This window comes from Melanotaenia boesemani, chromosome 5, assembly GCF_017639745.1.
Source record: "Melanotaenia boesemani isolate fMelBoe1 chromosome 5, fMelBoe1.pri, whole genome shotgun sequence".
Classification (NCBI taxonomy): domain Eukaryota; kingdom Metazoa; phylum Chordata; class Actinopteri; order Atheriniformes; family Melanotaeniidae; genus Melanotaenia; species Melanotaenia boesemani.
The window spans coordinates 4,999,794-5,027,582 of NC_055686.1; the positions used below are offsets into that span (position 1 = coordinate 4,999,794).

A 27,789-nucleotide genomic window follows, 5' to 3' on the forward strand; every position below is an offset into this window, starting at 1 on the left:
TCAGAGCTTCTCTGGACTCTGTGGACTCACCTGTTGACTCAGAGTGTTTCTCTGCTTCCACTGATGCAACACACACACCTGCTCCCTGTTTCACACACAACTACTTAGTGACAGACCAAGTTATTGGATTTTAGCTTTCATGCTGCAGGAAGTGAAACGCTGATGTTTCTCTTCTCCTCCGTCTGTCTGTCCTGCACACAAACTTCTGTCTACACAAGTGGAAACTCTGCAGAGTCAAAGCGTCCAGCTGAGAGACGAAGCTGTGCTTTAAACCCTGAGACACAGACAGCTGAGGAAGATGAGCCGTCCCAGAACTCCACACCGGAATGGGACCCATCCATTTTCAGCTCAGGATTAGAGTCCATGGCAGCAGAAATGTGCAGGTGTGATTGGAAGAAGAAGCAGAGGAGAGCAGCGTGGCTAAAAAGCTCAGTCTGTGCTGGAGAGAAGGAGGTGAATAGATCTGAGTGGGTGAAGCAGGTATAAGAGGCTCAGCAGGTGATCAGACGTGTGGTGGAGGCGTGGCCTTGATCCTGATCCTGAGTTAACAGGTTCACTTCATTCCTGTTCAGTGACAATGATGGAAAATCTTGGATTGATTGTATTAATGATATTGTGACTCTCTGTAAGCGACACAGCTAGTCAGGAAATGATGTGTTCAGAACTGTTCTTATAATACTGTTTTATTTCAACCGTGCTTCTGGGAGTATAGTTGTAAAAACACATCAAGGGACCTTATTACCCTCCTGCTCGGCTTGGTCAACATAAACCTCACTCCAGGGGTCCTGCACCAGGGGCTGAGAGATGACAGATCCCTGACCGTGACAGGGTAGATAAGGAAGTGTACTAAGCTGAATGTCTGTTCAACATTGTCGGCTGACTGTGTTTGAAACTCCTTGCAAGTCAAACAGCTGTGTCTCCTCCCTGATCTGAGTGTCTGTCGTTCACTGAGAGTTTTTTTCTAACAACTTGGTCCATTGAGCCAGATCCCAGATATCTCTCCAACAGAAAGAAAGCACTTGTAGTGTGCGTGGGGCAGGTCTGGGACCTCTTTACTGAAAAGACCCCCGGTCTGAACTGGCTGCTTACAGGCGACATAGGAAGCACCATCCTTTGGAGGGAAACTAGTCCGAACCAAGACTTCTGATACAGTGAGAAACTGAATTTTCAGAATCTCTAGAGAAAGAATACGCAGAGGAATTCCTTAATTAAATTTGGGTATTTAAGCAAGGGAAATTTATTTGTATAACACATTTCATGTACGAGACAATTTATAGAGCTTTACATAAAACATTAAAAACATTACAGCAGGGAGCAATAGCAAGTGTATTAAAAAACAAACAAAAGAAAATTTTCAAATTAATTAAAACAGAAAGAAAACGATAAAATAAAATAGAGAAAGTGTGGGGAAAGACAGTATTTAACATGATCAAGTTTAAAGTTTCTAGTTTAACAGATTTAGATGCAGATCTGGACTCTAAATAAAAACTAGTTGATGCAGCAGAGAACAGGTGGGTCTTTAACCTGGATTTAAATAAACTGAGGGTTTCAGCTGATCTGAGGCTTTCTGGGAGTTTGTTCCAGACATGTGGAGCATAGAAGCTGAATGCAGCTTCTCCATGTCTGGTTCTGACTCTGAGAACTGATAAGAAACTGGATCCAGATGACCTGGGGGTTCTGGTAGGTTCATACTGGGTCAAGAGGTCACTGATGTAAGTTGGTCCTAAACCATTCAGAGCTTTATAGACCAGCAGCAGAACTTTAAAATCTATTCTCTGATGGACAGGCTGCCAGTGTAAAGACCTCAGAGCTGGACTGATGCGGTCCAGTTTTTTGGTTTTAGTGAGGACTCGAGCAGCAGAGTTCTGAATAAGCTGCAGGTGTCTAACTGATTTTTTAGGTAGAACCTGTAAAAACACTGTTACAATAATCAGATGAAAACGTGGACTAGTTTTTCCAGGTCCTGCTGAGACATCACATCTTTTACCCTTAATATGTTCTTTAATTTAATCTTGAATTTATGTGCATCTGGGACACATTTAATAGTCTGGGGATTCAAGGAACCTCGATAAGAACTCTTGTCACCATGGGACAAGGCAGTTCTTTGAGATATGAAATTTATTTTTTGCGGGGATTTTGCAAATGTGAGGTGTTTGGAAAAGTGAATGAAAATGCTTAAGTTTGATGGGAAACTGAATGTGATTAGATGTCAGAAATTAGTGGATGAATTGGAGAAGAAATGTGGTGAAAATGTGAAGAAAGGAAAGAAATGGGGTTTGACTGAAGCAAAAGATTGGTTGATGATTGCTGAAGGTAAAGAAGAGGTCAGGAAGAAAAAGGAATTGGAGATAAGGCAGATCTAAGTTCCCATTGTATGTAATAACCAGGTTACTGTACTTAAGCTAGCCTATGAAACTGGGGAACATGAGCTACAACTGCAGCAAAGTTTCAGGTTGAATGGTGTTGAAAGTACGGTGGCCGACAAGTGCAAACGTGCTGCATAAATGAAAACAACTGCAAGAAGAAAACGCTACAAATTCACTGACACAATGGAAGGGCTCCGGCTTTCTAGGGCCCGCGGTGCGTTTTCACCCGAGAGACAGACAACGGTGAGAAGAACAGAACTGGTGGGAAGTTTGAGCAGAACACAGGGAGCGAAGCACATGCGGTGCTTATGAGCAGTGTGAAAGAAATTTAGCTGCATATGGTAATCACCCATATATACTCATAATAATCACATGTATATTCAGTTTTCTTTATTAATTTAATTTTGTTAATCCATTCACTTTTACATTTTCATATTGTGTGTTCTCATTTTACAGAATACTGAAGTTACAGTTTTCATTGTGTATGTGTGTGTGAGGTTTGTTACGGCTGTCAGTTTTCCCCGTCAGGGAAACTGATTGTTTAATTGCCTACAGCCGGACCTGAGTGTGATTGGTCACAGATACCAGCTGGGATCCGCCCTCCCTGTGTCCGGATTGGTCCATGCGTCTCTCGCTTCCGGACTGCTTATTTAATCCGAGGGGAGGAGCTCCTACAAGACGGCACCAGTCACACTGTTCGGGGTGACTGTGGACAGTGGGACACAGTTTGCCAGCCTGGGAATGATTTCAGACTTGTGTACGGTGTACATTTTAGGACATCCTCGTAGTCAGAGTCAGGTGTCAGGACAAAAGTCATCAGGTATCAGGAAAAAGTTGTCAGATGTCAGTGTCGGAGTCGGGAAAAAAGTTGTCAGAGTCGGAGTCAAAAAAAAAGTTGTCGGAGTCAGAAAAAAAGTCGTCAGAGTCGAAGTGTGTCCCAAACCGCGCACTTCTATACTTCGAACACTACATTTAAGTGCTTAGTGCACTGACACAGAAATTTCAGTCATCTTGCTGACTTAGCGGAAGAGAAGGGACTTTCAACAAGTTTTTCAAAGCTGAATAATGGCAACTACCGACTCAGCTGAAGCGATGCAGGCGATGGCTGCTTTCTACTGTTGTTTGAAGTTATTTAATCATAATTCTAATATAAACTGCAGCATCCTTCTTATCTCTTCTATCCCTGATGACAGTTATGGATCTGATCATTTGTTGGAGGCTGCAGTAGAGTTAGCAACGTAAATGTTAGCAGTTTTATAGCCGGTTTTGCGGATGTAGATGGGCTATAAGTGTTAAAAATAATTAATGCTATAGGTTCCGTATGTTTATTCATGATTGTTGAACCTCCAGATTAAGCACTGCGGGGTCTCTGGTGGAAACATCGCTGGTTAGAGAACCGTCCGGTTGCCATGGTACCTCAGACTAAGCCGTAGCTGATTGTACATCACTTTAGATAAGCGTCTGCAAAGTACCCATAAAGTACACACACACACACACATATATATATTATATATATATATATATTTATATATATATATATATATATAATGTTTATATAAAAGCATACTGCCATTGTGTGTTCACTGTAGAACACTGTGGCATCAAACTAAGCCAGCAGTGGCACTGAGGCACCTGAGGGCTTGGACGTTGCTGTGGAGAAGAGGAGGCGGCAAAATTTTAAATAAAATGTTTTCTGCATCCCTGTTTTAGCGTCTTCACTACTGCATTTCATATTTTAAATGATGATTTCTAGTATAATCGGTTTCCTGTTGCCAGACATGAACGGTATCAGTGTAAACACCAATGAAAACAGATGTATAATGTAAAGTACTTTAATTCAGAGAAGATTTCTTTGCATATTTAAAAGCTGTTTTATTAGTGTTTTAAATTGCACTTTAGGTATGGGGGAGACATGCAAAGACACATGAACGTGTGCTGATGGTTTCTATTGTTATCTACTGAGATAGATTAATACAGTGGAGGCCACGGTTCTTTGTTTCACAAATGCGGCCTTTTAAAAGACATTTAATAGCATAAAAGTATGATGACATGCAAACACGGATGTTAACGTGATTTTAGATTTTGGAAGAACTTGGACGGATTGTCCTAAAAAAAGTATATTAACGGAGCGGCGCTGCAATTAGGCAGCATGTAGGAGGTCATATACCTTAAAATAAATAAGCATAAGTTCTGATCATGTGCAGCCTGAGGAGGATCCTGAGATCCTGTACGTCACTACTGGTAAGTGCAAAACGTTAGTGCTCACTTTGGATCAGCACTTACCCACGATAGTGTCACTACAGAAGGTAGTGCTTAGTGCGTACTACACACTACCTTCCAGTGCACTCATGTAAGTGCGCAGTTTGAGACACACTTCGACTTAGAGATGTGACGTTCATGAACGAATCGATTCTTTTGAACGGCTCTGGTAAATGACCGATGAGAATCGAGTCACAGTAGTGAGCCGTTCGTTTGAGATCCGTTCATTTTTATATACAAATTGCCCATGCAATGTGACATGGAAGTCTGATTTCCGACATGCTCAATTCACCTGAATGCATCGCAGAGCAGCTCTAGGGTGGAGCTAAAGGTAATGCGGGAACAACGAAGTAAACACTACGGTACAAAAGGGGATTAATTAATGAGCATTGCCGAACTCGGGGGGAAAAAAGAAAACAAAAAAACAAAACAAAACAAAAAAAACTCTCCAATAAGATGCGCAAACGGAGCAGCATTTGGATGCACTTTTCTGTTGAAAGCCAAGGTAAGGCAAAGTGCAATATTTGCCAGAAAAGCCTATCTTTCAAGCCAGTCAATTTTGCGTGGAAGCTAATTGTAGCCAGCTCAGTTTTATTTGTGCCACAAAGTCTTGTTAAGTATGGGGATATGGGGCTACGGTAACCATGGAAACACAAGCCAACTTAAATATAATAACCAATATTTCAAGATAATTCCCACCAACAGAGTCTATATTAGTGGGGTGTGCCAGTTTTAATTTAAATTTTACCATATAATCACTACCACTGATTATTCCCTTTATAAATATGAGTTACCCTGCAATCTTTAAAAGAAAAAAAAAACAAAACAAAAATGAACGAGCCAGTCTTTTGAATGGCTCTTTGGAAGGAACGGATCCTCAAGATCCGGCTCCCTTCAAAGAGCCATAAATCCCATCTCTACTTCGACTCTGACAACTTTTTTTCTGACGACTTTTTTTCTGACTCCGACTCTGACAACTTTTTTTCTGACGACTTTTTTTCTGACTCCGACACTGACATCTGACAACTTTTTCCTGATACCTGACACCTGACTCTGACTACGAGGATGTCCTAAAGTATACACCGTACTTGTGTGGTTTTTAAGGACTTCCCTGTGTGGATTTTTGTGTAAATATAAATTAAGAGTTAAAGACATATGGCATTTGAGTTTGAATTACCGTCCCAGTTTGAGCTGAGATGACAAATTTTGGTTAAGAGAAATCATTTTGGTTTTGGTTTTGTTTGAGATTCCGCCCGTGAGCGTGCTGTCCGTTTTGGGGGACATTTTCAGTTGTTTTTGGATATTTGTACCTGTTAACCCTTTTGGGACACCTTTTGTAGTTTTGGATTTTGTTTTGATAAAACATTGTCATATCCTTAACCCATTCTGGGTCACCTTTAGTTGGTTTATTTTGGTTTCCTGCTTCATAGAAGCATACTATAGTCGGCACCGGGTTAAGTTATTTGTTTGTGAACCTGGAATTATCTTTTGTTTATTTGCAAATAAATTGTGTTATTTCTTTTAATCCTGTGTCCCACTCTCTATGTTCCGTCCTTGTACCCCTAGACCAATGAGGACGTAACAGGTCAGACTGATCACTTTCTTCCCAGAACTCTGATATGGCAGAGTTGAGGCTGGTTTTCCACCTGCTAGATAGCAATAGTTGTTTGGGATATCAGCTTGTTGTGGTATGTGGGCTTTGTCTGAAAACTGGAAGAAAGTGGCTCCACTCAGTCTTCTATTCCTCATTTATTATTTTGCTGTTTGACCTTCAGCTGGAGACCAGCTGAATAAAACTGTTTCTCTCTGATGAATCATCAGAGTCTCTCCCGATTTCACGCGAGCTGGGACGACCACTCTCTTACTTGAAAGTAATCCTTTATTCAATACTTCTCTTGTAAATAAACCTTATATACTTATACTCATTCCAGACTCTTGGTAATTTTTCTACAACAATCGGCGTTGTCTGCAGGATTTCGTGAGTGACCAAGGGGACCCAACGACGGTGTCTGACTGACCTGAACCTGATTTTCAGGCGTTGTTTTTGAAAGGGGGACGCTCGTTTGGTTCTCTGGAAGTCATCGCCGAAATCAACGAACTCAAAATATAGTCTGAAAGATAAGTCTGGTGAGTTATAAGTACTTTGTTTAATGAAGCTGTGAAGCTGGTTTGGAGACAGGGGGGTCTGTTTGGGCCTGTGTGAGTCTGGCCGCGTGGGCGTACGTGGTGGTAGCTGCGGGTTACAGGCCTGCAGCTGGTAATCCCTCTGTGTCCGAGGAGGTCTCCCGGTGGAAAAGGCCACCGGGTAAGAGTGGCCGGGTAAACTTATTACTCGGAGTCTGTGAAGACGTTCACGACTGTAAGGGCATCCCCCCCCATTTTGTGGTAAAAATGGGCAACGTAAACTCTAAGCAACAGCTCCTCTGTCACAGGAGAATTATTTGATTTTATAAGTAATTTTATTTTATGAGTTTTATGAGTAACAAATATGGTAAGAATTCACTAGAATTTTGTTCTGAATGGATCTCTGTAGGTGTGTTCATGCTGAAGGAAGTCTGAGGCCGAAGGAAAAAAGAAAAAACAAAAAAGGGGTAAAAGACGGCTTAAAACAATGTAATAATAAGAAGAAGAAGAAGGAGAAGAAGAAGAGGAAGCTTAGCTGAGATCTAAAAATACCATAAAGGTTTCTGACGGGAAAAACATAGAGAAGCACTGGGCCTGTAGCAGACAGAAAAAAAAACTACTAAATAGCCAGATGGTTTTGTTTTAAGTACATTATCCAACTTCAGTCATTTATTTAAATTCATGGCGCTGATTAGTCTGCTCACACGAGAGGCGTGTACGGAGAACTGACTTTGAGAACAACAGTTTTTGAGGACATTTTCTTTTTCTTCCATTTTTCATCCTTCATGAGAAAATATACAAGCTGTCAAAATATCTGATCAGTCTGAGGAAATGTTTTGTTCTGCTTCACAACGCTCAATATATGCACAAGGACACATTTTCTGAAGTTAAGTTACACTCTGCTTGCAATGAAGAATGCTCTTTGCTCACACACACACACACACTGAAGATTTATTTTTAGCATTATCAAATCTCTGAGAGAAAACACTTGCAACTTTCCTCAGACACACACACACACTCTGTAGGATAAATATTAACCCTATTTTCCTTTTTCTCCTTTTCCCCCTCCCTCCGTCTCTGACTGAGACACCCTGTCCTGAAGCTCACAGGCTGCACATCTGACCCGACTCAGTTCTTCCACCTGGATAAAAGTCAGCAGAGACCCACTGATATAAAAACACACACACACACTATCACCACCATGTCCCACAAACTGAGACTGATGTCCACCCCCACCTGCTCCACTTGATGCTCTATAGGATTCAAGATCTCCAGCAGTTACCACCAGAGTTCCTCTGCTTCAAGTTTCAAAGAGACTGAAACCAGATGTTTGATGGACGCGTAAACATCTGCTTTTGGATGGTGGAACACCATCCTCCACAATGCTCCTGATCATGCGTTTTATTCAGAGGACAAGACCAAAGCTCAAAAGAAAACAAGACAAGAAAACTGTTTGACCTTTCTGACCCAGTTCCGTGGTGGTGTGGCCACTGGGCTGAGGTGGGTGGTGGGGGCCAGAGGTTGAAAAACCATCCAGGTCTGCTGACCAGAGACAGAACATCCATGTGGTGAGATGGGTCATTGGGCATAAAATCAAAAGGTGGTTTGCCATCTGACTGATCCCCGGCAGAGCTGACTCGGTGATGGAAGCAGTCATGTGACCACGTGACACTGATGGTGAGGCCGTTCTGATTTCATACCATAAATACAAAATACAAAACTCTGTTAATACACTGAAGTTTAACAGATCTTATCTTTTATGAAGAGAAGACGCTAAAAGTAAACGAAAGACAGCTTCAGTTCTAGAGTAGGTCTGCACATAAGACGAGTTCACAGCTGAGACACATACATGCACACACACATTTACATGAACAAAAACACACACGTTCACTGCAATGAAGTACCTGCTTGCTACTGACGACATGACAACATCACATGATGAGCTACTAACCCTGTCTTGTTTGGAAAACAGAGAACATGTTTAGTGAGCTGGTGTCAACAACCTTTCCTCAGTTATCCAACACTGATCGGCTCATTGTTTTTAAAAGAGAGAGAGAAATTAGTAAAAAGATGAAAATAATATATTCTCTATTATCTCTTCAGATGCATCCTAACGGTGACTCACTGACACATGAATTTATATTTCCTCCAGATTACCATCTAACCGCTGACCCAGGATCTGATAAGATGGTATCTCTCTCATTCCTACAGCTGAAGCAGTGAGAGTGAGTAAAACCTTCCTGCCAGGGATGGAAATGCCAACATACTGATCCTTATGTACATTTATGTAAATACCAAAAGGCAGTTTCCCTGCTTGGTTCTCTGTGGTGATGCAAGCTGCAAGTCCCCTGATTTCCTGACAACTTTAAGTGTGTGCGTGATTTGCACAAAAACTGCTCGTGTGTCTCTGGGTCGTGATTATTTTATTTTTGCTCACAGTTGGTTTAAGTTAAGGTTTTGAAAATCTCGGTATCCAGAATTTATAATAAACCTGAAACAGCTTCCATTTTGCTCTTAAAAGGCTGCATGAGAACTTTGACCCGTGGTCTCATGTGTGAACCATAACATGCTGCAGGGGTTATTTGTAGCCACATCCAAATATACTGTAATGATTTCTTTGGTATTGATCATGGCTCATTGGTAAATTAAAATGGATAACATGGATCTTTGAGATCAAGGTCTCAAACATATATAAAAGAAGAAACATACATGCTATTTTACTCTTAAGAATCAACACTGAAGGCCTGATCTGTGTTTCAATCAAGCAAACTAAGGATCTGAAATCTGTCAGAAAGAAGAAGAAAAAAAAGAGGATGAATTAATAAACAGTTTGCTTAAATCCCTGGCACTTAGAGAAAATGTTGATTAATAAATGGTAAAAATTAAATTAAATTAAAGGAGCTCCTCTTTTAACTGTCAGCAAATAACCAGATGGAAATTAGTTAAAGTAAAAGAAAGTAAACTTGAAAAACTAGTTCAACAAACCTACATTAATATAGATAAAATAGTTTTTTTGGTTGTTGTTGTTATCTGCAGTAACACGGGAAAGTGCACTGTAAGAATTAATACAGAGAGGTAACCGGAGAAAATACTAACTATTTCATAATAATCTGATATCCATGGATGTTTTAAACTGATTCTCTTGTAAAATAAAAATAAAAGATTTGTAAAAGAATAAAAGAGAAAAAGCTGCTCGAGCAAAATTTGGCTGATGATGGACACATAGTTGACAGAAATTCAAATTGGCCTAATGTCTATATCATCTTGGAGTTTAAAGAATTATTTAAGAAAACTCCAGCAGACTTCATGTTTTTCCAAAACGATGTCATATTGGCCTTTATGGATCCTCCTACATGCAGGGAAAATCTACCTGCTCCGATTTGGCTTTTCTGCAGAACGAGTGACGTAACTGACAAAAATCTGACTGACCTGAACGAACTGACTAACTTTACTCGACCTTTTCCTTCCAGCAGGATTTTCTCCAGGACGCTGCTCTGCTTCCACACAGGGATGGTTGCTGTGTTTCATAATGCTGCTACTCTGATGCCATTAACCAGAAACACCTTTATTTTCCTGATAAGTAGGACTGATGATGTGGATCTGTCTACAGGAAAAGACGTCTATATTAAATCTCTTTTGAATATGTGTATGTGCATTTTGAAAATCAAACATGATACTGGCCCTTGTGACATTTTGGGATAAACTTTTACAGGAAGGATATTATCACCGTGTACATGGGTGCTTGTGCTGTTAAATTCATCTTATCATACTGCTGATGAAGCTGCTTTCACAGGGGTGATACCGGAGCAGTCGCCTTCAGGATCCAGTCGTGCTATTTGGTTATTTTATAATAACCTGTTTTTCTAGATTACAGGAAAAAGCAGATTTTATAATAAATATCTGATATGTTTATGTTGGTATGTGCATGTATGACACTGTCCTGTGGTTTGAGTGAATGTTGAGTGAATGTGTTTTAAAATGTTTGTTTGTCCACATCTTTCTCTCATAAAGCTGGTTGCTCTGGTGACGCAGCCACCGTTCTAAAAACCGGACAGTAAGCTGGTTTTGGACGTGTCTAAAAACCGGACGGTAAGCTGGTTTTGGACGTGTCTAAAAACCAGAAGGTAAGCTGGTTTTGGACGTGTCTAAAAACCGGACGGTAAGCTGGTTTTGGACGTGTCTAAAAACCAGAAGGTAAGCTGGTTTTGGACGCGTCTAAAAACCGGACGGTAAGCTGGTTTTGGACGTGTCTCGGGTTGCTGACCTTGGTAGGCACTGTTACTTCTGTCCGTCTCACTCCGCCGTCTCTCGCTCGATGTCTCCCTACTTCTCCTCGCTCCCTCTCTCCTCTGCCCCTTCCTTTCACATTCTCTGCTTTGCATGCTGACGGCTCTCTACCTCCTCCTGACCTGCATGAGGATGTGTAACCGGACAAGGTTGAACCTCAGTCCATTTCAGGTTCTCTCTAGCAGGCCTCCTGGTCTTGGAATTGAGCCGGCCCTACCTGGAGGTTGACTTATAACTCTAAACATTTATCTTTAGATGTGAGCTGGTAGTTTTCTAGAGTCTTTTGCAAAGCATCAACCATAGGTAGAAATGTTGGATGGAGGATGTAAAGTGAAGTTCCTCTGTGATACAGGGGCAACACATCGAGTGTTGAGACCACAGGATGGGAATATACCAATCACAATGACTCAAAATAAAGTTGTGGTGAAATCTGCTAATGGACAGAAAACTACGAGCTGGTTTTCTTTTTTTTTTTTTTTTTAACCTGTCTTGTCCAGCATCGTTGCAAACAGAATGATTGTCTGGCTGCCGTCTGGTGCTGGGCAATTTTACTCTATCAAGCAGGGATTTATACTACATGTATAAAGTCCCTCTTGATGAAAAACTTTATTAAATCAGACTCTTAATGCTGGACTCGACCGGAGGGGACAGAGAGAGAGAGAGAGAAAAGAAAGTAGAGAGAAGAGGGAGGGGAGAGAGAGGGACAGAAAGGGTGTGGGGAGTGCGGGTGGGGACTTAAAACATTATACAGAAAACCATGTAATCCATACTACTTGCAACATATATAGCTAAGATCATCCTGGCCAGTAGGTCATTACACAACTAGTTGATAATAGTAACAATAATAATAATCACAATAATAGTAATAATAATAATAGTAGTAGTAATAATAATAAGAGTAGGAGTAATAATAATAATAATAAAAAAAAAAGAAAAAAAAATATGATAATAGATATAAGTGAAACTGCTGTATTCAAGAACACGCGCAGAGAAACCTGTGTGGATATGCTGGAGAACTCGGCCACACGGCGACGCAAAGACTGTGTGGAGAGGTTCAGGGAGGAGTGACCATGCAGAGTGATCATGCAGATGCCACCTCACTTGAACAGAGGCCAGAGTCAGGCCAGCGGTCCCGAGACCCAGGCCACCAGCCCCCCCGTAGGCTACAGATCCCGACTGGTCCACAGAGACGACCACTCGCCTGCCCAGGAAGGCAGCAGCAGGAGACCCCAGCAGGAGCCGCCCCGCGGACACAGGGCACCGGCCCCGGCGGGCCGAGGCCAGCAGTCCCTGACCCCCCCGGGCACCGGCCGCCCGGGACAGACGGGGCAGAGGGCCCGGGCCCAGGAGCGCAGGGACACCCCCCACCCCCACAGGCCAAGGGCCAGCACGCCACCCGGGGGGACCCGGCCCGCCCAGACGGCCACCACCAGAGGCCAGCCCCACACCCCAGCGCCCAGCCGCACACCCCGAGAACCAGTCCTGCCCCCCCCCCCAGACCAACACACACACACACAAACACACACACTCTCCTTCCACTCCTCCATTCATCCTCCCACGCATACACCATTCAACCCTCACATACTCTGTCCTCCCACACACACACACACCATCCTTCCACCATCCATCCTTCCACACACACACCATCCTTCCTCCCACACACTCACCATCCTTCCACCATACACTCTCCCACACCTACCCCATCCTCCCACACACACATCATCCCTCCACCACTCAGCCTCCCACACATACACCATCCTCCCTCTCATACACCATTCATCCACCTTCACACCTCCCACACACACACACACACACCATCCTTCCACTACCCATCCTCCCACACATACATCGTTCTCCTACACATACACCGTCCTCCCTCTCCTACACCAAACATCCACCTTCACGTACCCCATCCTCCCACACACACACACCACCCCTCCATCACCCACTCTCCCAAACATACACCACTCCCCCACACACACACCATCCTCCCTCCCATACACCATCCATCCTCCCGCACACACACCATCCTTCCACCATCCATCTTCCCACACACTCCCCCATCCCTGCACCATACATTCTCCCACACATACCCCATCCTCCCACACATACATCATCCCTCCACCACTCATCCTCCCACACATACACCATCCTCCCTCTCATACACCATTCATCCACCTTCACACCTCCCACACACACACACCATCCCTCCACCACCCATCCCCCCACCCCCCACACCCACACCACTCTCCCACCCACACACACCCCCCCCCCCCAACACATACACACATAAACACCATCCCCCCACCACCATCCTCCCGCCACCCCACGCCGCGGGGGGACAGCCCCAGCCAGGAGGCGAGGAGACACGAGCCAGGCTCCCACCCCCCCACCCCGCCCCCGCCCCCCACTCCCCACCCCCAAAACAGCACCTTCCCCCCAGGGCCAGCAGCCAAAACCCCCCGGGACAGCCCGCCTACGCCCCGGGCCAACGCGACAGGCCACCCGCCCCGCCCAGCCCCCGGGCCATCCATGGAGACAGGGGCGCTTGAAGACCCCATCCCCCCTCCCTCCCCCACTAGTGATGGAATATATTATGTGCTGTTTGCAATTAAAAAAAGAGGGTTAAAATTGGGGGGCAGTAACTGCATTGAGGAGGGGGCGGGGCCACCTGAGCCGTCCCACCCACCTGACCTCGCATGTTCCACCCCCCAAAACGTGTTTGTATGTTGCAAATGTTATTTGTGCTCAGTGACTAAGTGGAATTAAAAGCTGGGAGGCATGCTGCCGCTCGGCGAAGCAACGGGGCCACTATGATGACCCCCCTGCCCCGCCCAGCGCAACAAGCACACCTCCCACAGCCCTACCTGTGTATGTAGTGAAGAGTGGGGGAGGGGAGGGGTCAGGAGATGTAGGTCCAGAGGGGAGTAAGCCTCCCCCCTGGAAGACGACCCGCCAGTGGCTTAGGGCGCCCCCGTCCCCCGCCGGCCCCGAAGGGCGTCACAGGCCCGGAGCAGGCACCCCAACCCAGGCACGCCACGAACCCCCCCAGGGGCCAGCCACCAGCCCAAGGGGCCACTTTCCTCTTTCTGAGTGGGAGGGGGGCGAGGCAAAGGAAGGGAACCCCAGGCCCACGCCCCCAACACCCGGCCAGGGCGCCCCCCCAGAGGACACGTCCTAACCCCCTGCAAACGCACACACACTCTTTTTTTTTTTTTTTTTTTTTTTCCCCAGCCACTCACACACCCTCTCACACACCTCTATACACCAACACCTCAATACGTGCACATACCTCCACACACACACTTCACGCACATACCTATAAACACACACACCGGTGCCCACATACACACACACTCTCATACCCCTCCATACACATACACCACTACACACGCACTCACATACATACCTGCATATACACACAAGCACCTCCATACATACGTACGAGCTGGTTTTCTGAGCCTTTGAAAATGACTGATTTGGAAACAGATGAGACACAAGAGCATCACCTGAAAATCTCATTCTCTTGTCCAGTAAATTTACTGGACAAGAGACTGGATTCGATATGTGAATTCCTATAGGGTGTATGCAGATGTGCAGACTAAAATGTGCTGGAAGGGACAGGTAAACCACAACATCATTATTATTTGGACCTAATTTGTAATGGTCCTGGATCTGTTGTAAGAGAGTTGGAAAAGGTTTGTTGATTGCACCGTTCCAACAAGAACAGTGAGGTGCTTCCCCAATAACAAACCCTGGATCACCAGTGACCTGAAAAAGCTGCTGAACATCAAAAAGAAAGCTTTTAGGGATGGAGACAGGGAGTTATTGAAGTCCACACAAAAACAACTTAAAACACAAATGAAGAAGTGCAAGGAGGACTACAGGAAGAAGTTGGAAAGTAAGCTTCAGAAAAACAATGTGAGGGATGTGTGGTCAGGAATGAAGAAGATCACTGGCTTCGGGATAAAGGAGGATCAGACTGATGGAGGTCTGGACAGAGTGAATGAACTGAACATGTTCTTCAATAGGTTTAGCTCACCTCCTGCTTCAACCCCAACTAGCCACACACCCTCCATGAGCCCACAGCTTTCCTGTCACACCTCCACTCTGTCACCCTGCAGCTCAGTCAAGGACCTGGACACAACCTCATCTCCCTCCACATCAGGACTTCCTGAAACCTCCTCTGCCTCCACCTCCACTCTGTCTGTCTCCTGTAACCAAGTCATGCAACAACTGGTGAAACTGAACCAGAACAAGGCTGCAGGTCCAGATGGTGTCAGTCCCAGAGTTCTCAAGACCTGCTCAAAACAGCTATGTCCGATTCTCCAGCACCTGTTCAACATCAGCCTGAGCCAGAGAAGAATCCCGGTGCTGTGGAAAACATCCTGCCTTGTTCCAGTGCCTAAAAAACCACAACCAGCTGAACCTAAAGACTACAGACCAGTCGCCCTGACATCTCACGTCATGAAAGTCCTGGAGAGACTCTTACTGGCTCACCTCAGCAAGCAGGTGAACACCTTTCAGGACCCATTACAGTTTGCATACCGTAATGGGCTTGGGGTTGAAGATGCCATCATATACCTGCTTCAGAGAGCCCACTCTCATCTGGACCAGTCAGGCAGCACTTTGAGGGTCATGTTCTTTGATTTCTCAAGTGCTTTTAATACGATTCAGCCTGCTCTGCTGTGTGAGAAGCTGCAGAAATTCCAGGTGGATCCCTCCACAACCACCTGGATTTACGACTACCTCACAAACAGACCACAGTTTGTGAGACTGAAAGGTTGTGTGTCTGAGATGGTGGTCAGCTGCACTGGAACACCACAAGGGACTGTACTTTCACCATTTCTATTCACGCTGTACACCTCAGACTTCCAGTACAACTCTGAGTTCTGTCATCTGCAGAAATACTCTGATGACTCAGCAGTTGTTGGGTGTATCAGTGATGGACAAGAAGCAGAGTACAGAGAACTGGTCGGTCAGTTTGTGAAATGGTGTGGTGACAATCATCTCATCTTGAATACCAAGAAAACAAAGGAGATGATTGTTGACTTCAGGAGGAACAAGAACACACATAGAAGTGTTTCCATCATGGGAGAGGAGGTGGAGGTGGTGGAGGAATACAAGTACCTTGGAGTTCAGCTGGACAACAGACTTGAGTGGAAAAGCAACACTGAGTACATTTACAAGAAAGGTCAGAGCAGACTCTACTTCTTAAGGAAGCTGAGATCTTTTAACGTCTGCACCAAAATGTTGCAAATGTTCTACAGGTCTGTTGTTGAAAGTGCAATCTACTTTGCAGCAATCTGCTGGGGCAGCGGCATCAGAACCAGAGACTTGAAAAGAATTAACAAACTGATCAAGAAAGCTGGTTCTGTGCTTGGAGTAACTCTGGAGCCGCTGGAGTTGATCATCAAAAAAAGAATTCTGTACAAGCTGACGAAGATAATGGAAGATCCTTCACACCCTCTACACAACGCCGTGACGAAACAACAGAGTGTGTTCAGTGGGAGGCTTGTTCAAGTCCGATGCAAGACAGAGAGATACAGAAGATCCTTCCTTCCAGCAGCTATCAGGCTGAAGAACAAAGCCCTTAATTAATTAATGTGATTGTTTAAAAAAAAAAAAAACTATATTACTAAACTAAAAAAAAAAAAACTAAATTACTACTACTACAATATTGAATTTCCCTTTGGGATTAATAAAGTATTTTTCATTCATTCATTCATTTGATATTGTGTGTTCCCCGTCCCAGCTTACAGACAGACCTGACCATCTACACTGCACACTGTATTTTAAAAACACATTGGGACCAAACAAAGATTATGCAAACCAGTTCCTGAGTTGTGATTCAGTACAATTGATGTTAAAAAATCTTTGTTGGGATACTAGGACTGTTAAAAGTCTGTGGACTAACAGGGACTACGTGGACTACTTAGGACTTCTGAGGTCAACAGAGCAGAAGCTGGTAAAGAATCCTGACCTGGCACTCACATATAACAAGGAGATCAAGAGATTGGTGGATGCTGGGTATGTTGTAAAGCTAACTCCTGAGGAGATACACAGCTCTGCTGAATACTGGTACATACCCCATCACATCGTACATCACAATAACAAAGCTTGGGTGGTCTTTAACTGCTCTTTTGAGTTCCAGGGAACCATCCTCAACCACTACCTTCTGCCCGAACCATCCCTAGGGCCTACACTGCTAGGTGTCCTCCCGCTTCCGGCAGTACCCTGTGGCAGTGAGTGGGGATATAAAGGCCATGTTTCACCAGATCCGCCTACTCCCAGCCGACTGCCCCCTGCTGCGGTTCTTGTGGAGGGACGGTGAAACAGATAGGCCCCCAGATGTGTATGAGTGGAGAGTCTTGCTCTTTGGGACGACCTGTAGCCCCTGTTGTGCTATTTTTGCCCTTCAGAGCCATGTGAAGAACCACAAAGACACCTACCAAGATGTCTACAGCTCTGTCCACACAGCCTTTTATGTGGACAACTGCTTGCAGTCCCTCTCCAACCCACAAGAGGCCAGGTTACTCATTGATCGGACGAGAGAGCTCCTTATCCAAGGTGGGTTTGAAATACGGCAGTGGGCAAGCAACGTCCCTGAGGTGATCGCACATCTGCCCAGCACAGCCAGGTCAGATAGTTGTGAACAGTGGTTGAACTTTAAAAGCCTTGACCAACAGGAATCAACACTCGGTCTTAAATGGCATTGCCCAACCAATGTTCTGGGATACAAGCACCGCCCTGTAGCCTACACAGCTGTCACACTGCGCAACATTTACAAAGTACTGGCCAGTCAGTATGACCCACTGGGTTATATCTGTCCCTCCACTACAAGAGCCAAGCTCATTGTGCAGGCACTGTGGAGTACAGAGAGAGGATGGGGCGAACCCATAGAAGGTAACCTGCATCAGTCCTGGCTCGAATGGGAACAGGAATTATCTCACCTCCAGCACATTACCATCCCTCGCTGCTACACTCCTCCACACAACTACGACAATGCTACGTATGAGGCTCACATCTTCTGTGACGCCTCGGAGAGGGCCTACGGAGCTGTAGCCTACCTCAGAGTCATGGAGCATCAGAACCACATTTCCACCACCTTCGTCATGGCTCGCTCAAGAGTGGCACCCCGCAAGCAAGTGTCAATACCCCGAATGGAGTTGTGCACTGCCCTTTCTGGAGCCCAACTAGCCAAAGTACTCCAAGCTGAACTCTCACTTCCTCTGCACGCTCCCTACTTGTGGACAGATTCTACTAAGGTGCTACAGTGGATCCATTCCAGCTCTTGCAGGTATAAAGTCTTTGTGGGGGATTCGAATTTGTGAGATACAGGAGCTGACCTCTCCAGAACAGTGGAGATACGTGAACTCAGATAATAACCCAGCAGATAACATCACAAGGGGGATGTCACTTTCTGAGCTCACCGTTCCTAGTCGCTGGTCACATGGCCCACACTTCCTAACACAGACTCCTGAAACCTGGCCAAAGCCCCCGACAGAGTTCCCAGGCTGCAACAGTGAAGAACTCAGAAAAACCGCCCTCTGTGTTCTCACATCTGTATGCCCAGGTCTACCAGACCCAAATCAGTACACATCCCTAGATGACCTGATCCTGGCAACTTACAAATTCATCCATGGCAGGCTATTAAGAAACATCAGTACCAGTGCGTGGACTGCAGGAGATGGCGCGCCTCACCGTCTACACCAAAAATGGCTGACCTTCCCCCATCTCGGCTGAGGCTCTACAAACCACCATTCTGGTCTACAGGAGTGGACTGTTTTGGACCATACTTGGTTAAAATCGGGCGTAGAAGGGAGAAACGCTGGGGGATAATCTACAAATGCCTCACCACTAGATGCGTCCACCTAGATCTCCTCCCTAGCCTTGATACTGACTCGTTCCTAATGTCACTACGCAGGTTCATCGCGCGCCGTGGGAAGCCGTACGAGCTGTGGTCTGACCAAGGAACTAATTTCAGGGGTGGCCACATGGAACTGCAAAGTGCCTTTGAAAACATGGTCCCCAAACTTCAAGAATTGCTAGCAAACCAGACCATCACCTTTAACTTCAACCCTCCGCACTCGCCTCACTACGGGGGAGCCTGGGAGAGGGAAATCAGGTCAGTCAAGTCCGCCCTACAGGTCGTCCTAAAAGACCAAGTCGTGGCAGAGGAAGTCCTCCTGACATCTCTCATAGAAGTTTAAGGCATCCTTAACTCTAAACCTTTGGGTTATGCCTCCTCTGATGTAGCCGACTTAGATCCCATCACTCCAAACCTCCTTCTCATGGGGCGGCGGGATGCTACATTACCACAGGCAGTGTACGGCCCCCATGATGCTCTGACTGTTAGGAGATGGAAACACAGCCAGGTGATCAGTGACCATTTCTGGAAACGCTTTGTCCAGAATTACCTCCCAGGTCTACAGCTGAGACAAAAATGGAGAAAATTAACAGATGATGCCACTGTAGGAAACGTTGTGATGATCGTGGACTCCAACCTTCCCAGAGGACTGTGGCTGGTCGGGACCATCACCAAGGTTTTCCCAGGGACAGATGGCATCGTTCGAGCAGCAGAGGTGAAGGTTAAAGACAGTAATTACATTCGGCCTGTAACCAAACTGATAGAGCTCCCCGAAATGCCCGACCACTCAGATGACACCTCGTCAATTTAGTGGACTTTTACATGAGTGTATTTGCCTGGCAAATACAGGGGAGGCTGTTAAAAGTCTGTGGACTAACAGAGACTACGTTACCCAGAATCCCCCTGTCCTATTGTAGTTCAGCTCAATTATAGCAAGTTAAGTTTCGTTTTACAGTCCGACAGTCTCTACAGTATATGTGCAACATTAACCGAGCAAAGATCGCCATCCGGGCCCATCCTAAGTTACTCCTGTGTGTTTTGAGTTCTGTGTGCGTTCCTACTCATGTGAGTACAGGTTTACAGGAGAAAAAAATGTGTTTATTATTTATTCATTATAATAATCTGCATAGCCACTCGTTCTTGCTACAATCCGCGGCTGCACTACATGTGCACTGATAAATCATTATTTAATGTGGTGTCAAGCATTGCCGTATGTTTGTAAAGGTATTTCAACTGTTACCTTTATTCGTTTGGTGTATTTAACCTGTGGTGGTTTTCCACGGCATTTCATTTGTGGCGTTAGAGCTCCCTCCGGGGTATTCAGTGTTACTGCAGGTCAAATCATTTGTATTGATGTGGTAGTGCTTTTTATTGAGGTACCTACTTGTTTCTCTGTTCCAGATAACCACACACACACCCCCCCACACACACCCACCTACTGAATCTTCTGCATTAAATGCAACTGAACCATTCTACTGGAGTCCGTCTATCCTTCTGACCGAGGAAGAGTCAGCTGACGCACGAGCCAGAAATCAGCCAATATATATATAATAAATAACAAGGACAGCGTGCAGTCTCCTTCACTGTTCCACGTGAACAGGAAGTTTGTAATAGAATGAGCACTTCATTGTATGTTCCATTATCTTTTCTTTTTTTTTTTTTTTTAACCTGTCCTGTCCAGCTGAATTAATGTTCAGTTAATAATCCAGGAAGTTTTTGCCACATTAACATTATGCTGCCAGGTGGCAATAAAATGAAAAGAGGGGCTAGTCATATAATAAATACTACAGTAATACTTTTTAAACAAGCATTCATCATTCATTCTCTGCACTGCTTAGTTCATTACGGGTCATGGGTAAGCTGGAGCCCATCCCAGCATTAACAGGTGAGAGGCAGGTACACCTGCACAGGTCACCAGTCCATCGCAGGGCCAACACATAGGGACAAACAACCATTCACACTCACACACACTCCTAGGGAGAATTTAGAATAACCAATTAACCTAACATGCATGTCTTTGGAGGGTGGGAGGAAGCCGGAGAACCTGGAGAGAACCCACGCATACACGGGGAGAACATGCAAACTCCACACAGAAAGGCCACCGCCCTCACGGTTCGAACCTCCCCCAGCCGAGATTTAAACAAGCATATTATGTTAAATTATACACACATTTAATCTTACTTTAGGTAATGGATTGGCCCTTCTGAGTGAATTGAAATAGATGCAACCCTGTTCCTGCAATTAAAGTAACAGGGTTGAAAATCAATGCTAACGTTAGCTTGTATTAGCGACAATATGCTAGCTGTGAAATGTAATGTTACTGTTAACATTGAGGACAGAGTTGGTTATATTAAATAATAAAGAAAATAACAACTGAGTAACAGGGTTGCTTTGGTTAGAGCGACACACTCAGTCACGGCGGCAACGTTTGAGAAAATATGAAAAACCTGCAGAGAAACCTGAACCTTGGTCTGTCCATGCTGTTAGCATAAATCTTGATGAGTGTTTTCCCCTGTGTCATGTGACCCACTGTTTTTCTTCTTCTGCCATGCTCAGCAGGTTTTAGTAACAGGGCTGCACGCATGTTGTGAAACACAACTTCAGCACATTATTACTGTTATTTAAGATATGCTGATTATTAAGTTAACTGTTCCAATAATAAAACACTTAGACAAGATCGTCCAAAACAAGTGCAGTAAAAACTTATTTCAATGGTTTTATTTGACATGCAAGTTTGTCATCTAGAAGTAAGGACAGGAGAAAAAGGACATTTTAGAGGGTGCATGAGGTCTATATGGTAGCCTGAATAATATGTTGGAACAAATCTTCCAACAACTATATTTACATTTTTCTCAAGAAAAGTAGAATTTACACAAGCAGTGCATGTATTAGTGTACTGTACACACATTACTTCATATTTTACAGGTGGGACGTAAAATGTCCTCCAATTCTGGAATGTTCCATGTTGTGATGTGAGCTCGGTCTGGTAACCTTTTTCTTTATTTCAGTTAATTTAATATACACTTTATTTGTAACAAGGACCATTTCTTTTATATTTGACATTTTATTAGCAGCTTTGGCTGGGTGGTTAACTAACTGGATGCACACGTTTAGTTGACTCATTCCAGGCTTCCTACAGGTTTTACAAGTTAAATTTAAGATTTTTTAAGACCTTTTTAAGACAACTTGGAACAGAATTTAATACCTATTTCACGGCCACATTGTCAAAAATGACTCTTAGAATTAAAGATAATGTATATATTTACATCAGCAGTGATTATTACAATGACCTGGGTGTGTGTGTAAGGTGTAATGCTTCACTTACACTACTTGAAAAACGTGTTTAGCACCTTCCAACACAAAGCAATTCAAAGTGTTTTTTATCAAAGCAAGACCAGCCAGTAGAAGTCAGGCAGCGACAAGCAGCAGCTGACTGATCATTTACAGGAATAATGGACTTGACTGAGCTAATGCTGAAAACTACACAGCCTTTTATTTATAGTCTCAGTCTAGATAGAAGCTTTATTAAAACAAAGCAGTCTGAAGTGTGTCAGCTGCTCTGTGTCACGCTCTTGGAGTTTGGCGTGATGCGACGCACACAGACCAGCGCGCGCACACAGGTGAGCAGACTTCTGCCAGCACCGCATACAGTCATCTACCACCTGAAAACACACACACTTTTATTTGTTTGTGTTTTAAACTCTACCAGGAGGTGAAACACTCGCTCTCCACCGAGGAGCAACCGGAGTGTTTCTCTCACTGCGGTGTTACGTTGATAAAGCCGTGCACATCACGGGGACGCGCACAGCTGAACAGCCTGAATCTGACGTCATTTTCATTTCTAAGTCGCATTACGGCTTAAAATGGATTCACTATTCTTTACAGGCTTTGTTAACGTCACCACGTTTTCTGAGATCTGAACTTTAAGAATATGTGCGGCGACTGAATAAAACTGTTTAATCAGGACATTTAACAAGAAACTTTTTTCTGTCCGGAGTTTTTTCACCGCATTTCAGTCATTTATGGAAAATTTGTCAGTGATGAAGTTTGGAATTTGCGACGTCACTTCGCAGCAAGCTGTCATATGATCTTAGTCCTTCCCACATGTGTCATGTTAACACAGTAATGTTGTAATGGGTAGGTTACCTGTTCCAGAGCTCATGGATAAATAATTCAGCAGAACTGATTTTAAGGTTGTTATTTATATTCAGGTTATATTCAGCCCCTAAAGACTTTTGTCATGAATTCAGAGCAACCAGGCCTGAAATCCGTCATCTGTCAGCCCTGAGAACGTCAGCTGCAGATTTCCAGAAACCTGCTGCAAAGACTGTGGGACTGGCCAGGTGTGAACAGCTCAACTAGAATGCAGATAGATCACAGGACTGTGGTGCTGAAGAGGCTTTTAGCTGCTCGAATTAAAGTAGAATTTGACTTTTACACACTCACAAAGAAAGCAGGAGGTTTTCTGCATATTTGGGATGTTCAGAATTCACTGTGTTCAGGTTGTGAGGATTCTTTGTTTCTCCATTTCTGACTTGTTATCTTAAATGTTTTAAATAGATGAGAATGGACATGTTGGAATAAAAGTCCATGTTAAAATAAAAAATCTCTATTTTTCCTACATTTTCACTTTTCTTCACAAGATAATTGTAATTAGTGATGCGGGCTCTGCATCGGTCTGTCGTGGTGAAGAGAGAGCTGAGCCGAAAGGCAAAGCTCTCAATTTACCGGTCGATCTACGTTCCTACCCTCACCTATGGTCATGAGCTGTGGGTAATGACCGAAAGAACGAGATCTCGAATACAAGCGGCCGAAATGAGTTTCCTCCGCAGGGTGGCCGGGCTCTCCCTTAGAGATAGGGTGAGAAGCTCGGTGATCCAGGAGGGGCTCAGAGTAGAGCCGCTTCTCCTCCACATCGAGAGGAGCCAGATGAGGTGGCTCGGGCATCTGGTTAGGATGCCTCCTGGACGCCTCCCTGGTGAGGTGTTCCGGGCACGTCCCACCAGAAGGAGGCCCCGGGGAAGACCCAGGACACGCTGGACAGACTACATCTCTCGGCTGGCCTGGGAACGCCTCGGGATCCCTTCGGATGAGCTGGTGAATGTGGCCGGGGAGAGGGAAGTCTGGGTTTCCCTGCTTAGGCAGCTACCCCCGTAACCCGACTCCGGATAAGCGGAAGAGAATGGATGGATGGATGGATGGATTTTATAATTATATAATATTATAACTATAATGATATAAGTTGTTGAGCATGATATTTCATGTTCTCTGTTTGTGCTTTAAGGTTCTTATTTTATGTCCTGGATTTTGAAGACCAGTTAAATAAAGATCTCATATTTGAACTGGTCCTGGTTCCTGTGCGGTCCTAAGGTCTAATCAAACAAGAACTCTACGAGCAGCGTTGTGAGACTGCAGCTAAATGCTGAACTCATTCAGTCACATTTACTCTCAAACACACACATTTCACTTTCTCCTTCTAAACACACTCTGATCAGTATTGATCACAACTGACAGCTGATTGGAAAAATACTCAAACATCAGATTTAATCCACTGACCTCTGACTGTGAGATGAACATGTTTCTCCATCAGGATGTTTCCCTCCCTGCTGTAGACGCTGCAGGTGAAGATCCTACTGTCTACATCTGTGGGGTGTTTCAGAGTCAGACTGAGGTTTCTAGATTGTAGAGGGTTTCTCTCCATCACTGTTCTGGTTCTGTACAACTGGCCCTGTTCTTCAGGCTGGTCAGAACCGTTCTGATACACATGGACCGTCCTGTAGGTATTATCCCTCCACTCCACTTTAGCATCTCCAGGCAGGTGAACTGTGGTTCTGCAGGGCAGCAGGACAGACTCCGCCCCTGACTCCGCCTCCACCTGGTAGACTGAGAGAAACAAACACCATCAGCTGTACAGACAGCAGCAGCAGCTCTGATGGTCACATGACCGTCTCATCCTGGTCTCTGGGTCTCATGCTGGTGGAGGACTCTCAGTGTTCAGACAGAAGAAGTTCCAGCAGTTTCTTTGAGGACGTGGATCAACCAGGTGACCTGAGCTCACCTGACGTCCGTCACACGTCTGACAGAAACCAGTGAAACCAGTTTGTGATGAAGACCTGTTTTCTTCTTCAGGACATTTGGAGCAGCTACCAAAGAAGAAGTCAGAAGCTGAGGAGGAAGCAATCAGATGAATGGATGAGTGAGGAGAGAGTGGAGTAGATAAAGATCAGAGAGCTGAGAACTCTCCACTCCTTAAACAGACGCTGGCTGATCCTCCACAGTCTTCATGTCTGACACACATCAGCTCAGAAACATGAAGATCTGATGAGTCTTCTCTGATCTGAACCATCTGAAGCTGAACTCCACCACGACTGAGCTCAGCTCCAGGAGGAACATGTACTGAAGCTGCTGCATCCAGCTGTTTACCACCACAGAAGAAGAACAGCTGCTCCACATGGAGACTCTGTGTGAGATAAATGCAGTGAAGCTTCAACTCTGTTTGGTAAAGTCATGATGTGGAGCTGCTTTACTGGTGAAGGACTCAGTCTGAAGGAGCTTTCCTGACTTCTGGAACAAAACCTGAACTTTCTCTTCACGTTTCTGTCTCAGCTTCTGGAACAAATCTGACTGTCAGAGAACCACAAGAAGAGGGGAGGAGCCAAGATGGCGTCATGTTAAGACATACGTTTTATGTGTCGTAAAATTCATCTGCATTTTTGTATTTTTTTACCGCTACACACCTGATAAAAGCCTAAAACATTCATGTACAGATAAAGAACTAAATCTTGTGAAGAGACTATACAAACTCTAGACCTCTAGAATGTAAAAAAATGACATTAAACTACAAGAAAACATAGCTGATCTAGCTAACGGCTAGCTGAAGCTGAACGCTAGAAAAGAAGGTGGTGTCTTAGTTTTTATGAGATTCCCAACCCTGGTCCTAAAGGCACACTGTCCTGCAGGTCTTAGATGTCTCTCTGCTACGACACACCTAATTCAGATTAATGGCTCATTAGCAGACTTGTGCAGAGCTTCTCAGAGAACCAATTAATTTGAATCAAGTGTGTTGCAACAGGGAGACATCTAAGACCTGCAGGATAGTGGGCTTTGGGGACCAGTGTTGGGAATCACTGGCTTAGAAGAACAAGAGGGAGAAGATATAAAACAGAAAGTGTCCACATTCTGCCAAAAAGTTGCTCCAGAACACGGAGAACAGGCGATGGAGGGAACTGATGTTGCACACCGGCTGGGTAAAAGAGACGACAACAACCAAAAACCAGGTGCAGCTTTAGTTTTATTCACCCTCAGATCTGTCAGAGACTTTACAAACTTTACTTTGATGAAGACCTAACAGAAACAGAGACAGAGGCTGGAGCTGCTATATGGCCAGCTGTGGAGAAGCTCGTAAAGACGGTCACAGGGCGGACTTCATCGGACCAAGAGCTTTGGTCAACGGGAAGGAAATCACCATGAAGACTTGATCTGGGACAGCACTCGTCCACAAGACCATCATCTCTGCTGACATCATTTCTAAATAAAACCATGAACTGGAAATGACCTGCAACCAGCATCACTCCTCCTCCTCATCTCATCTACTCAGCTCTGATGACTCCATTCATGGAGGCCACAGACTGAATATAACCTGCAACCCACTTCATCTACTCAGCTCCACACACTCCATCTACTGATAAGAGACCACAACATGAAGAGAATCTGCTTCACCAGAACCTCCAACCCCATCCATTCACCCCTACCGACTCCACCTACAGGTAATAAGAATAAAACACAGTCTGAGGACGTCCAGCATCACCAGCACCACTGACTACATAATAAGAACCAAACATGAGATGTGTGGAAAACTTGCAGGTTCAGGGACTTCAGATTGATGTTTTCTTAAACAGGTAATGAGTTCTCTTTAAAAACTTTCCCTCTGGATCCGTTCATGATGTGTTCTGTTAAAACAATCCAGGCTTAGAAGTTAAACTTGTTTCATAAGTGATGGATGTTGGTAACACATAGCGGTGTTTTACACAACACTGACTCTTCACAGGTTCACAGGTATAAAAGCTGTTAGGAGCCGTTCCAGCTGTTCTCACACATGTGATGATTTAAAGCTGCTTTCTATTAATATGCTTCTAGTCTTAGATCTTCAAAAAGCCTTTGATGCTGCATCTCATAACTTCGTCTTTGACTCCCTCAGATTCTTCAAATTCCATCATTTCTTCTTAAAAACAATAAAAACCTTGTATAATAAAACTCCAGCTCCATCAGGGAACATCACCAGGTCTGAAGGGAGAAGAGGTCTTCACCAGGGATGCCCCATCTCTCCTCATCTTTTCCTTATTGTGGGTGAAATTCTCCACCTACTAATCACTCAGCATTCCTTTAAAGGCTTCACATTTAATGAGAAACAAATGAAAACATCCAGCTGGATGAAGAAGCTTCTCTTTTCTTTAGTCCTCTTTGTCCTCTCTGTTGTTGGAAACTTCTCTGAAGCTTCTGCTTTGAATGGAAATCTGAATAAGTGTGACATTCTCCCTGTTAAAGACATTTTACACACTCATATCGGTGCTATTCCAGTTAAAATAATAGTCAAATACTTCAGCATTACAATCTCCAAAGATGATAAACAATGAAGGAAAATCTGAACCAATAAAAAAATCAGCTCTCTCTTTATGGACGAGAGCTATTAAGTAAAGCTGAAGGTCTCTCTAGAACCTCTGATGTATTTTCTCCTGTGGAGGTAACCAAGGAAAACATGAATCATTTAAACAAACTCTTATTTGACTTTATCTGGAAAACAAGCCTCAGAAAATGGTCGAAGCTGTTCTGTGCTTGTCTCTCTCAGAGGGAGGCTCATCGTTTAGACTTCATGCTCTTAATGTT

General features: G+C 44.4%; 1 protein-coding gene across 1 annotated transcript in view; it reads right to left on the reverse strand.

The window, feature by feature from the left end:
• Positions 1–27,789, reverse strand: part of LOC121640441 — a 292,781-nt gene that overhangs the window by 211,290 nt on the left and 53,702 nt on the right. The window contains exon 7 of the mRNA XM_041986196.1: positions 24,463–24,789. Within this exon, the coding sequence (XP_041842130.1) occupies positions 24,463–24,789 (327 nt within the window). The remainder of the gene's footprint in view (positions 1–24,462; positions 24,790–27,789) is intronic.